This window comes from Emys orbicularis, chromosome 11 (genome assembly GCF_028017835.1).
Source record: "Emys orbicularis isolate rEmyOrb1 chromosome 11, rEmyOrb1.hap1, whole genome shotgun sequence".
Taxonomy (NCBI): Eukaryota; Metazoa; Chordata; order Testudines; family Emydidae; genus Emys; species Emys orbicularis.
The window spans coordinates 355,166-369,656 of NC_088693.1; the positions used below are offsets into that span (position 1 = coordinate 355,166).

Consider the following 14,491-nt stretch of genomic DNA (forward strand, 5'->3'; position numbering starts at 1 on the left):
TTTGTCATTCCTTGTCAGAGAATGAGTTTCACTGCCATGCTATTCAGTCCTTGGAATCTAAGGTTAGACAATAATCTGCAACAGTCACTATCACTTCTAGCTCTTGATGTCCGTGTTCCCTGTGCCAGGCATTGGGCACTGACACCCAAAAGCATCAACCCTCCTCTCATTCTTCCTCTGCCATTTCAGAGCACTCTCCCTCCTGCCTTGCGCTGGATGTTGGAAGTACACACAAACTGAGCACAATGACCTCTTCTCCTCTGCCAGCCTCTGAGGACCCCTTCACTCCTGCCCTTGGAATGAAGGTTCTGGGGATCTCTCCTTTTGTGTTCACCTCCCAATTTAGCACTTCCTGTCCCAGCCTGATGTCTGTCCTGGTCTTTCTCTTTCACAGAATCATAGAATATCAGGGTTGGAAGGGACCTCAGGAGGTATCTAGTCCAACCCCCTGCTCAAAGCAGAACCAACCCCAACTAAATCACCCCAGCCAGGGCTTTGTCAAGCCGGGTCTTAAACACCTCTAAGGAAGGAGATTCCACCACCTCCGTAGGTAACCCATTCCAGTGCTTCACCACCCTCCTAGTGAAAAAGATTTTCTTTTGTACTGGGCCATCCTCCCTGTCCCAGGCTTGGCTTCTCTGATAAGACCTGTGCCCCCCAGTGCTCCCTGTCCCTAACCCCCGTCCAGAAGGGACTTGGTGCAGCATCTCTGCAGCTTTCCTGTCCTGTGTCTGTCCTGTGTCTGACCTCTGTCCCACCATACCACCATTCCCCATGCTCTGGCAGGAATGCACACCCAGCGCCTCACCTTGTCAGACATGAGGGTAGAAATGGACCGTCCAATTTCGTGGTAATCGACGTTGGCCTGACTGGGTCCCAGCAGGACAAAGATGAACCTGACCGGAATTGGGACCTCCAGGACAGATTCCAGGAAGACAGCCTCATTCAGCCGGACAAAAGCCATAGTGGGCTGTTCAAGGAACTGCACACAGCCTACCAGGAGGCAAAGAACAAAAACCACAAGGTCATGGCAGAAGTCAGGAGTCCCAGGTAACAGAGACTGCAGCCCCAGAGCAGCACTGGCATGGAGAAGGGATCCCCTGGGCACATGCCCCATGGCAACTCTCTCACTCAGGCATATGACCTCCCTGAACCTCTGCCAGGACATGCCCTGGTAACATGTTGACAGAGACATACCTCACACCCCACAGCTTGAGGGAATTGAAACATAGTGCACAGTAGCAGAATCCACACAGCCAGTTAGTGCACAACGAGCTACTGTGCTGTATATTTACACCCCAGCTTTCTGTGCACTAGCTCTCGGTTTAGACAAGCCCTCAGTCTGTCACTGTAAGAGAAGGTTACTCACCCCGTGCAGTAACGTAACAGGTTCTTTGAGATGTGTCTCTCTGTGGGTGCTCCACCTCAGGTGTCGGTGCGTCCCTGCACTGTTAATCAGAGAGTTTCAGTAGCAGTGCCCATCTGGCCTTCAGAATGCTGCAGTGAGCGCATTTTTGGGGAATACGCGACTCACCAAGGCATAAGAACATAAGAACAGCCATACTGGGTCAGACCAAACGTCCATCTAGCTCAGTATCCTGTCTTCCGACAGTGGCCAATGCCAGGTGCCCCAGAGGGAATGAACAGAACAGAGAACAGAGAATCATCAAGTGATCCATCAACTGTCGCCCATTCCCAGCTTCTGGCAAACAGAGGCTAGGGACACCATCCCTCCCCAGCCTGGCTAATAGCCATTGATGGACCTTTCCTCTATGAATTTATCTAGTTCTTTTTTGAACCCTGTTATAGTCTTGGCCTTCACAACATCCCCTGGCAAGGAGTTCCACAGATTGACTGCGCGTTGTGTGGAGAAATACTTCCTTTTGTTTGTTTTAAACCTGCTGCCTATTAATTTCATTTGGTGACCCCTAGTTTATGTGTTAGGAGGAGGAGTAAATAACACTTCCTTATTTACTTTCTCCACACCAGTCATAATTTTATAGTCATCAGTCATATCCCCCCCAAGTCGTCTCTTTTCCAAGCTGAAAAGTCCCAGTCTTATTAATCTCTCCTCATACGGAAGCTGTTCCATACCCCTAATCATTTTTGTTGCCCTCTTCTGAACCTCTTCCAAGTCCAATATATCTTTTTTGAGATGGGGCGACCACATCTGCACACAGTATTCAAGATGTGGGCGTACCATGGATTTATAAAGAGGCAATATGATATTTTCTGTCTTATTATCTATCCCTTTCTTAATGATTCCGAACATTCTGTTCGCTTTTTTGACTGCCGCTGCACATTGAATGGATGTTTTCAGAGAACTATCCACAATGACTCCAAGATCTCTTTCCTGAGTGGTAACAGCTAATTTAGACCCATCATTTTATATGTATAGTTTTCCAATGTGCATTACTTTGCATTTATCAACACTGAATTTCATCTGCCATGAGGACGCAGAGTGAATGTCCATCTGACACAGACAGAGCGTCGGGGCATGATGTGCATCGTTTAAATCCTGGTGAACCAGGCATAGCTGACTGGGGGTGGTTGGCCCTGTGTAGACCCTAACGGTCTGAGAGGGAAATATAAAAAATAATATTTTTTAACACAAGGAAGGATAAGTAACCAACTAGTAACTAACTATAAACTTTTAACTATTTCTGTAAGTGTGTAACAAGCTAGTCAGGACACCACTGGGAGCTCCGTCTCTGGCTGAGGACGTTTGAGAAGGAACTGAGGGGGTCGGGTTGCACGTGCTAGATGAAGCGCCAACGGTGCCACGAGACAGGAACAGTGCATGCACAACCCAGACGGGCACTGCTGCTGAAATTCTCCGATCAACGATGCAGGGACACACTGACACCCGAAGTGGAGCACCCACAGGGACATCACTTGAAGAAGAACACATTTTCTCCAGCCCTGCAATCATTTTTATGTCTCTTTTCTGCAGTCTCTCCAATTTTTCAACATCCTTTTAAAAATGTGGGTACCAGAACTGGACACAGCGTTCATGGGCGGCAGGGTGGAGCCCCGCTTTGGGGAGGCTAGCCCCCAGCTCCGCCCCTTCCGCCTGCGCCCTCCCCACAGCTGGAGCCCCAAGACCCCCCTGCCCTGCCCCCCCTCCCATGGCTGGAGCCACAAGTCCCCATCCCCCTGCCCTCCCCGGCCGCAGGAGCCCAGGGCTGGCTGAAGACCGGAGCCTCCCCTCCCCCTGCCCAGAGGAGCCCCAGGCTGGCTGAAGCCCCGAGCCTCCCCCTGCTCAGAGGAGCCCCGGTCTGGCCAAAGCCAGGCTGTGCCTCCCCTCCCCGGACCCAACCTACCCAGGGGAAAAGCGTCTGTTAGAAGATGCTTTTGATATGCCCCATGCAGGTTCCTGGGCGGCTGAGGAGGCAGTATGTGCCTCCTCAGCCACCCCAGAACCTGCATGGGGCATAATAAAGCAAAAACTTTGCCGCCAAACCCTGCAACTGGGGGTCCGGCAGCTGCGGCAGCACCGGGGGAGGCAGAGTCTCCCTTGGCCAATGATACCCACCACCCATGGCAGCGTTCCAAATTTCATCTCACCAGTGCCATATGCAGAGGTAAAATCACCTGCTACTCGCTACTCCTGTTTATACAACTGTGGCAGAGTGCTGGCCAACAGCAGCTGTACTAGCACTCTGATCACTGGGTCACCCTGGAGTAAACCTCCGGGCAAAGCTGTGCCCAGCTGATAGACTGGGGATGGGCTGGAGAGAGCTACAGCTCATTAGCCCAGAGAGTAGAAAGGCACAGGAAGGAAGTGCTTGGGGAAAAGAGAGACACTGGCAGGCTTCTGAGAGTCAGAGCCAAGAGCGTCTCGAGGGAAGATACCTTCTGTCTCCCCCCTCTTTGTCGGAGTAAGCTAGGCAATGCATGCCATGGTAAGTACAGAGCGTCACCAGTTTGTAAATGCGGTGTGGAAAGTACACTGTAAATAAATTGCACAAGATGTTTGACCAGAAGAAGGTCTCTGAGTGGTTTGTGGCTAGACAAGAGACAGGAGCAGGACGACACAATGTCACAACATCCCAGGATCGTATTAGCACTTTTTGACACAGCATTACACTGGCAGCTCATGTTGAGTTGTTTGGCCACTATGACCCCTAAATCCTTTTCAGAGTCACTGCTTCCCAGGATACAGGCCCCAATTCTGTGGGTGTGGCCTGCATTCCTTGTTCCTGGATGTACAACTCTGTATTTGTATTAAAATGTATTTTGTTTCCATTGATCCAGCATACCAAGTGATCCAGACCATTCAGTACCAATGACCTGACCAGCCATTATTTACCACTCCCCCAGTCTTTGTGTCATCTGCAAATTTTATCTGCAGCAATTTTATATTTACTTCCTCATCATTGATCAGAGTGTTGAATAGCATCAGGCCTACCACTGATCCCTGCAGAACCCCACTAGAAGCAAGCACCCTCACGAGTCCCTACTTTTTCAGAGCTGTCTGTGAGCCAGTTTGCAATTCATTGTGGTCTACTGATATTGTGGCAAACTTCTCTTGGAGACACTGCTGAAGTTTCGCCCGAGTCACTATATCTTCAAGGGACTTGACGTTGAATTTATTTCATACTGATTTTGCCTGCTTGCGATGCCTTGAGGTGATCTGGAAATTCATGATTGATCTAACAAGGCGATGGTCTGTCCAACAGTCATTGGTTCCATGCATGGCCCTCGTGATGCGGACATCCTTCTGATCTCGAGCTCTAACAAGAACATAGTCAAGCAGGTGCCAATGCCTGGAGCGAGGGTGTCTCCAGGTGGCTTGTACTTCTCACTTTGTCTCACTCAGGGCAGCGACGTCAATGTTATATCTTGCAAGTTCCCTGGCGATGATAGCAGTTCTTCTTTCTGGCCGTACATTATCTTTGTTATCCATTAGGGTGCGAATATTATATGCAGCAGAAGTCACTGTCTTTTTATAGCTTCAACCGCAGGCAGAGTGATCCCACTGGATGTGGTAATCCAGCCAGGAGTGTATGAGACAGCCTAGGTTTAGGGCACCTTTTCTAGCCCTCTTCCCCATGCAGGATGAGCAGAGGTGTGATAAATGAAGGCGGGGGGGCGGGGTAGCTACCTTTTATCGACACCCAGCCAGCCAGTTAGCTATAAAATCCCTGTTAGTAGCTGTTCTCTACTTGCTTTACCTGTAAAGGGTTAAAAAGTCTGACTGCATGCATAGGTAAAGGGAAGTGAGTGGGCACCTGGCCGAAAGAGCCAATGGGAAGGCTAGAACTTTTTAAAATTGAAACAAGACTCCCCTTTTGTCTGTCTGTGGTTGTTCTCCCGGAGAGGAGACACAGAGCAGCAATGCTGTAAGAAGCTTTGAGCCAGGTATGAAAAATCATCAAATCATCCCTAGAAACTACTCATTTGAAACCCCAGATATGTAAGTAGATCAGGAAATGTCTAGGAAGACGCAATTAGGTTTATCTCTTTTATTTCTTTATGGCTTGTGGACTCCTCTGTGCTAACCCCAGGTGCTTTTGTTTTGCTTGTAACCTTTAAGCTGGACCTCAAGGAAGTTATTTTGATGCTTAATCCTTATAAGTGGTTCTTTTTAAAATCTAGCAATAGTCTGAGTTTTTAGATGTATTTTCTCTCTTTGTTTTTAATAAAATTTACCTTTTTTAAGAACAAGATTGGATTTTTGTGTCCTAAGAAGTTTGTGCACGTTGTTTAATTAGCTGGTGGCAACAGCTGATTTTGTTTCTGTCATAAACATACAGCTAAGGGTAGCATAAAATCCCTCCTTTACCTGTAAGGGGTCAAGAAGCTCAAATAACCTGGTTGGCACCTGACCAAAAGGACCAATAAGAAACTTTCAAATCGGGGGGGGGGGGGGGGGGGGGGTTTGTTTGTGCTCTCTTTGTTTGTTCTCTCCCTGGGCGAGAGAGGGACCAGGCAGGAAAAAACATCTCCTAAAAACCTACCTGAAATGAGCATCTAAGACTACAAAAATTGTAAGTAAAGGCAAGGAAATGTGTTAGATTATCTTTTGTTTTAGCTTGTGAATTTTCCCTATGCTAAGAGAGAGTTTTATTCCTGTTTTTTGTAACTTTGAAGCTAAGCCTAGAGGTGAATCCTCTGTGTTTTAAATCTTTGTATTTATCCTGTAAAGTTACCTTCCATCCTGATTTTGAAGGTGTGATTCTTTTGCTTTTTTTTTTTTTTTTTTTTTAAATAAAATTCTTCTTTTAAGAACGTGATTGATTTTCAGTGTCCTAAAAACCCAGGGGTTTGGTCTGTGCTCACATTGTACCAATTGGTGAGGATATTATCCTCAAGCCTCCCGAGGAAAGGGGGTGAAGGGGCGTGGGGGAATATTTTGGGGAAACAGGGACTCCAAGTGGCCCTTTTCCTGAATCTTTGTCTAAATCACTTGGTGGTGGCAACACTACCATCCAAGGACAAGGAAAGGATTTGTGCCTTGGGAAAGTTTTAACCTAAGCTGGTAGAAATATGCTTATGGGGTCTTTCATGCAGGTCCCCACATCTGTACCCCAGAGTTCAGCGTGGGGAGGGAACCTTGCCAGTTTCTTTCTCAGCTCTTCCCCGGAGGGGGTGGTGTAGGGCCTTGAGGGTACCCCACAGGAAGGAATTCCCAAGTGCTCCTTCCTGGGTTTTCAAAGGGGGGGGGTTGCACTTGGGTGGTGGCAGCATCTACCCATCCAAGGTCAAAGAAAAGCTGTAACCTTGGGAGTTTAATACTAGCCTGAAGTGGCCAGTATTAATTTTTAGAATCCTTACGGACCCCCACTTCCTGCACTCAAAGTTCCAGAGTGGGGAAGCAGCCTTGACAAGAGGGGATCCTAAAGAGGACTGCTCAGTTGCAATAGTAGCTGCCAAACTGCACCCGTCTCAGTCCAGGTGCCAGACGAACATCTAACTACCGCCGCCTACATGCAGATTCGTGGCTAGGGACTGTCAGATTCACTAATCCTGTCCTCATCACCACTAGTCCCTCGCTGCAGGGCTTGGAAGGTTGGAAAAATATTATTTCCCATGGTAGAAGCCTGTGCATTTCTTTTAACGTGGGGAAGCTGGTGCACCTACAGTGACCACACGATCATGACAAGTTGGAGTTTTGAGGCCCAGGGGCAAGGAAAGTCCAAGACGACTGGAGATCTCCACTTGCTGCAGCCTTCACCTGCTTTTACAGCCGTTGAGATCAGAGGACCCTCTTCCACCTGATCCACCATTAAGGACTTGGGGGATGGACCATGCTTTGTCTGGGACCTCCCCTTAGGCCTGTTCACCTTGAGAAACCCTACCAGGAACATGAAGCTACTGACAACTTAGCTCTGAGGATCATTGGAACACGCAAGCCCCTTCACCACAACAAGGTGATGGTCCCCAAAGAGGGGACCGCTATGCCTACAACTGATGATCATAATGAAAATCTCTGGAAGGGATTAAAGACTGCCATTCTCTCGGCATGTGCTGAGTCCATTCGCTGTGTCACCCGCCATCACCAAGATTGGTTTGATGAGAATGATGCTGAGATTCAGAGCCTGCTTGCCCAGAAAATAAAAGCTCATCGCATGTGGCAAAATGACATATTACACCAGCAGAAGAAAGAGTCATACAAGCAACTCAAGGCTAAAGCCCAAAGGAAAATCCATGACATCAAAAATAAGGGGTGGCGAGAAAAGGCCAAGGAGATAGAGCTCTATGTTGATAAACATACATGAAGAGTTTTTTTTCATGCAATAAGAGCCATTTATGGCCCATGTTCCCATGGCCCCACACCACGCCGAGCCCAAGACAGGTCAATGTATTTTAAGGACAGCAAAGCCATCAAAGCCAGATGAAAGGAGCATTTTGAGCTACTCCTGAACCGTGAGTCAACGGTCTCTGATGCCACTATCAAATCTATTCCTCAACGACATGAAAGATAATCTCTTGCTGACCCGCCCCCCCCCCCCCTCGAAGAAGAAGTAACATGAGCCATATGTAAACTAACAACAACAAGGCAGCAGGGCCAGATGGCATACCAGCTGAAGTCTACAAGTTTGGAGGTGAAGAACTGGTAGGGAAGCTCCACAAACTTTTTTTTTCATATCTGGTATAATGAGAAGATTCCAGAAGACTTGAGAAACGCCAACATGGTTACAATCTTTAAGAAAGGAGATAAGTCAGAGTGTGGAAACTATTGAGGCATTGCCTTGCTATCTATGGCAGGGAAAATTCTTGCCTGTACCCTCTTAAACCAATTACTTCCCCTTGCGGAGGAAATATTGCTGGAATCTCAGTGCAGTTTTAGACCATCCCACGGGACAACCGACATGATCTTCATTGACCATCAAATCCAGGAAAAATCTCAGGAGCAAAATCAGGACCTGTACATGGCTTTCATCGATTTGACAAAGACCTTTGACTCTGTCAATCGCGAAGCCCTGTGGAAGGTGCTGGCCAGATTTGGCTGCCCTCCAAAATTTATTAAGGTCCTAAGGCTTCTCCATGATCAGATGACTGCCACAGTTCTCTGTAATGGCCTTGAGACGGAACCTTTCGTCATCAAAACTGAGGTTAAGCAAGGATGTGTTGTTGCCCTAACCCTGTTTTCCATCTATTTGGCAGTCATTTTGATCCTTGTTAAAGATCACCTCCCCCAATGGAGTTGACATTCAATACATAATGGATGGGCGGCTCTTTAATCTTTGACGTCTCTGCTCAAAGTCTAAAGTCTTCAGGGTGTCCATTACTGATCTGCAGTATACTGACGATTGTGTCATCCTCGCGCACATTGAGAATGACCTTCAGCCCATACTGGATTTTCTTGCACAAGCTTACCAGAGCCTAGGACTCTCACTCAATATTGAGAAGACTAAAGTGTTCTATCAACCTGCTTCAGGCCTTGCACATGACCCACCACAAATCACCATCGAGGGACAGACTTTGGAGACAGTTGAGCACTTTTGCTACCTCGGTAGCCAACTTTCTCAAAATGCAAAAATCGACAGTGAGATCCAGCACAGAATCCAGTGCTCAAGTGCTTTCTTTGGGAAATTGCTCCGATGTGTTTTCATGGACCGTGACCTATGACAAGACACCAGGTCTAAGAGACAATTGTTCGTACACTCCTCTATGGATATGAAACCTGGGTGACCTATCGACAGCACCTAAAGAGTCTGGCGAGGTATCACCAACGATGCCTCCGGAAGATCCTTTGCGTCAAATGGCAAGATCGCTGCACTAATGCCAGCATCCTCGCTGAAGCCAAGGTCACCAGCATTGAAGCAATGATCCTCCTGCACCAACTTTGCTGGGCCGGACATTGTGTGCGGAGCCAGACTCTCACCTCCCAAAACAAGTCCTCTACTCTCAGCTCACCCATGGTGGTCAGATATCCCATGGTGGTCATAGGAAATTCTACGAAGACACACTGAAAGCGCATCTTAAGAAAACTGATGTGGATATTACAAGCTGGGAAGAGTAAGCCACCAACCGCCCCCAATGGCACCCTATCCTCTATCAGACAGTGGCCCGCTTTGAGGAGAAGCGCCTTGCCCTCGAAGCTGAAAAGAGGGAGAGGAGGAAGGAAAAAGAAATAACTTTCTCCCAGCAGGCAGCTGACCCGCCACAAAATGTCTGTACCTACTACAGGCGGATTTGCGGTTCCAGGATCGGACTCCTGAGTCACCTCAGGACTCGTATGTAAATCCGTGGTAGAGATCATCCTTGAATTGAGGGATCGCCAATCAATCAATCAATCGCCACTGATATTGTACAGTGTCCTTTTTTAATCAGAATGTTGTGCAATATTAAGTCAAACATACATCTAGGCAGTTATCTTTATCAGCCAAACTTGTAATCTCATCAAAGAATTAAATCAGGTTTGTTTGGCAAGACCATTCTCCATAAGCAGTGATGACTAGTATTAATTATTTTCCAATCCTTTAATTTGTTATTAATTGAATCTCACACCAGCTTCTCCATTACGTTATCTGGGACCGATGTCAAGCTAACTAGCCTACAATTATCCCTGTCATCCCCTTTGCACTTTTTGAATACTAGCACATTAGCATTCTTCCACCATTCTGAAATTTCTCTGTTATTCCAGGATTTACTAATAATTAACAGCACCAGGCCAGCGATCTCCTCAGCTGATTCTTTTAGAATAATAGAAGATGAGGGTTGGAAGGGACCTCAGGAGGTCATCTAGTCCAACCCCCTGCTCAAAGCAGGACCAACACCAACTAAATCATCCCAGCCAGGGCTTTGTCAAGCCTGACCTTAAAACCTCTAAGGAAGGAGATTCCACCCCCTCCCTAGGTAACCCATTCCAGTGCTTCACCACCCTCCTAGTGAAATAGTGTTCCCCAATATCCAACCTAGACCTCCCCCACTGCAACTTGAGACCATTGCTCCTTGTTCTGTCATCTGCCACCACTGAGAACAGCTGAGCTCCATCCTCTTTGGAACCCCCCCTTCAGGTAGTTGAAAGCAGCTATCAAATCCCCCCTCACTCTTTTCTTCTGCAGACTAAATAAGCCCAGTTTCCTCAACCTCTCCTCGTAAGTCATGTGCCCCAGCCCCCTAATCATTTTCATTGCCCTCCGCTGGACTCTCTCCAATTTGTCCACATCCTTTCTGTAGTGGGGGGGCCCAAAACTGGACGCAATACTCCAGATGTGGCCTCACCAGTGCCAAATAGAGGAGAATAATCATTTCCCTTGATCTGCTGGCAATGCTCCTACTAATGCAGCCCAATATGCAGTTAGCCTTCTTGGCAACAAGGGCACACTGCTGACCCAGCTTCTCATCCATTGTAACCCTCAGGTCCTTTTCTGCTGAACTGCTGCTTAGCCAGTGGGTCCCCAGCCTGTAGCGGTACATGGGATTCTTCTGTCCTAAGTGCAGGACTCTGCACTTGTCCTTGTTGAACCTCATCAGATTTCTTTTGGCCCAATCCTCCAATTTGTCTAGGTCACTCTGGACCCTACCCCTACCCTCCAGCATATCTACCTCTCCCCCCAGCTTAGTGTCATCTGCGAACTTGCTGAGGGTGCAATCCATCCCATCATCCAGATCATTAATGAAGATGTTGAACAAAACTGGCCCCAGGACCGACCCACTTGATACCGGCTGCCAGCTAGACATCGAACCGTTGATCACTACCCGTTGAGCCTGACAATCTAGCCAGCTTTCTATCCACCTTATAGTCCATTCATCCAATCCATACTTTTTTAACTTGCTGGCAAGAATACTGTGGGAGACCATATCAAAAGCTTTGCTAAAGTCTTAGGTCTCCCTGGTTCAAGTTATCCAGGCCGGCTGATTTAAAAATGTTTATCCCCAGTAGATGTTTAACATCCTCCCCTTGGTTACTAATGGACCAGAAAGTACTTCATCGTCTCCATATGCTACGAGTACATTATCCCGCTTCTTTCCAAATACAGAACAGAAATACTTCTGCTTTCTCTGCATCATTATTAGCAATTTTACATCTCCAGCTAGCAATGGGCCTATACCATTGCTAGGATTTCTTTCATTCCTGATATCTTTAAAAATACCTGAATCAATGTTCTGCACTTCATAACTCCTAATTTACATTGCTTGGTATCCACTTCCCCTTCTTTTCATTGGCTATCGATTGCTTTTTTTATTCCTAGTAGTTCCTCACAGTCTCTTCTAGTCTTGATTAACCTAAATAATTGTGTGTCCTCTTTTATTTTTCCACCTCCCTGCTCACCCCTTTTCCTACGTCCCCATGCTCAGGGACACCTCCACTTTCAACAGTTTCCTCTGAAGCTAGTTCCAATGACACCTCCTGACCCATTTCTTCCCCACCAAAATTCTTGAATTAAGGAGTCTGCAGAAAGGGTTAGGATGGGAGCTGGCCCCTCCCTTGCTCTAGAGTCTCCTTGTGAGAAGGAAGAATGTATCTGTACTGTCTCCACTGTGAGGTCCACACAGCCAGCAAAAGGCCATCCTGACCCTTTCTCAGCCAGCCCAAGTGCCAGGGGACGTGTCATTCCACTGGCTATTGGGCAGCTTCCCATACCACAACTCACACAGCACTGCAAGGTTCATACCAAATTCCACCGGTGAGGCTCAGGGCCTTTACCCAGCCTGCTTATCTAGGCTCTGAACCTGGCCTGAGCGTATGGCTTTAAGCAGAGATGGGCAAAACAATTTGGAAAATGCACCACACTGAAGTGTCATCGGAAAGTGAATCCAATGCTTGACAAGGTTCTGAAACGTTCCATGAAGGATCCCCACTCGATATTCCTCCCTCCCAGAAGGGGGTTGAGATGGGCAGGGCCAAACATTTGCCTGACTCTTAGTCCCCACTCCACTCCCCACCATCCAAGCTGGGAGCAGCTCTTCCTGGGGAAGGTCCAGGGACATGCTGTCCCCACTCAGGGCATGGCCTGGCAAGTTGACGGTAGCAGAGAGGCTTTTGGGGCCTGAAGGATACCCCCAAAGGCCACCACGTCCCCCGTAAGATGACAGCAGGAAGAGGCAAGAAGGGGCTATTGGAGGGAGGTTCCCAGGGCTTGGAAAGTGGCTCCTTCCCGCCTTAAAGTTTGGATAACAGGGATTGGCATCCAAATACTCCTGGCAGGTAAGCGCATGTGTCTGGCTGGGCCCCGTCTGGGCTCTGAACTGGGCCTCCCCAGCGGGGTTCTGACCGGCACTTCTTACCCACGAGGACCACGGATGCCTCAGCATCTTCAGGAATCTTCTCCATCAATTTCAGATATTTGCCGCGATGCCCCTCAGAACTGTGGAGATGCAGATTTTTCTATCCCAGTCAGAAAGAAACATGCACAGGTGAGGACTGGACTCCCAGGCCCGACTCCTCCTCTCCCCTTCCCTTCCCTCCCCCACCAGCCCCCTGCATCACTGGGCCCGGCTCCTCCCCACCCCCACCCAGCCCCCTGCATCACCAGACCCGGCTCCTCCCCCTTCTCATCATTGGGGTGGCTGGAAAGGACACCAGCAGCTTTCAAAAGTGCTAGTGGGAGTCAATGGGACAGTCACTGCATCACCGGGCCTAACTCCTCCCCTCCCCCACCCAGCCCCCTGCATCACCGGGCCAACTCCTCCCCTCCCCCACCCAGCCCCCTGCATCACCATTGACACTGGGTCAGACTCCTCCCCTTCCCCACTCAGTGCTGCATGTCGCCATTTACACCTGGATCTAATTCCCCACCCCCTCATGTGTTGCCATTTACTCTTGGGCCTGATCCCCTGCCCCACATTTCACCATTTACATTGGGCCTGACTCCCCCAGCTGCCCCTCACCATTTACATCTGGCTCAACTCTCTCTGCGCCACCATTTCACCTGCGTCTGAGTGCCCCCCCCCCCCCCATGTGCTGCAGGGCGCCATTCACACCTGGGCCAATCCCCGACCCTGCACAGCATGTCAGCACTTACACTTAGACCCGGAGGGGTTAACTCATTAATGTTTATAAAGCACTTTGAAATCTGTGGGCAGAAGGTGCTGGGAAGGGCAGAGGCTGAGTAGTATATTTGTGTACTGCAGCCATGTCTAGGGGTCTCAGCCATGGACCTGGGCCCCGTTGTTATGCATGTGTACAGCGCCTGGCACAAAGGGAAGGTCCCTTCCCCATGGAGCTCACAATCTAAGACAGGAGATGACATGTGGATACATCAAACCAGCAGGAACACTTGGGTCCAGTAAAGTTGTTCTCCTGTCTCTGGACATCTGGGCATATGCTGCTGATTAAAAACTTCTCCAGGTGACAAGCACAGTCTCTGAGCAACCCCCCCCCCCCCCCCCCCTCTGCCCTTCTAATCACACAGAGGACTGTGTGATATAAACTGTTCAGGAAGGACAGGCAGGGCAGAAAAGGTGGGGGAGTTGCGTTGTATGTAAGAGAGGAGTATGACTGCTCAGAGCTCCGGTATGAAACTGCAGAAAAACCTGAGAGTCTCTGGATAAAGTTGAGAAGTGTGAGCAACAAGGGTGATGTCGTGGTCGGAGTCTGCTATAGACCACCAGACCAGGGGGATGAGGTGGATGAGGCTTTCTTCCGGCAACAGAAGTTGCTAGATCGCAGGCCCTGGTTCTCATGGGAGACTTTAATCACCCTGATATCTGCTGGGAGGGCAATACAGTGGTGCACAGACAATCCAGGAAGTTTTTGGAAAGTGTAGGGGACAATTTCCTGTTGCAAGTGCTGGAGGAACCAACTAGGGGCAGAGCTTTGCTTGACCTGCTGCTCACAAACAGGGAAGAATTAGTAGGGGAAGCAAAAGTGGATGGGAACCTGGGAGGCAGTAACCATGAGATGGTCGAGTTCAGGATCCTGACACAAGGAAGAAAGGAGAGCAGCAGAATACGGACCCTGGACTTCAGAAAAGCAGACTTTGACTCCCTCAGGGAACAGATGGGCAGGATCCCCTGGGAGAATAACATGAAGGGCAAAGAGGTCCAGGAGAGCTGGCTTTATTTTAAAGAATCCTTATTGCAGTTGCAGGAA

At 48.7% G+C, this 14,491-nt stretch overlaps 1 protein-coding gene across 1 annotated transcript in view; it reads right to left on the reverse strand.

Moving 5' to 3' along the window:
* SLC4A3 (solute carrier family 4 member 3) overlaps window positions 1-14,491 on the reverse strand; it is a 60,700-nt gene that overhangs the window by 16,057 nt on the left and 30,152 nt on the right. The window contains exons 10-11 of the mRNA XM_065413255.1: window positions 12,685-12,784; window positions 809-993 (exon numbers count right to left, since the gene is read on the reverse strand). Coding sequence (XP_065269327.1) covers window positions 809-993; window positions 12,685-12,784 — 285 coding nt within the window. The remainder of the gene's footprint in view (window positions 1-808; window positions 994-12,684; window positions 12,785-14,491) is intronic.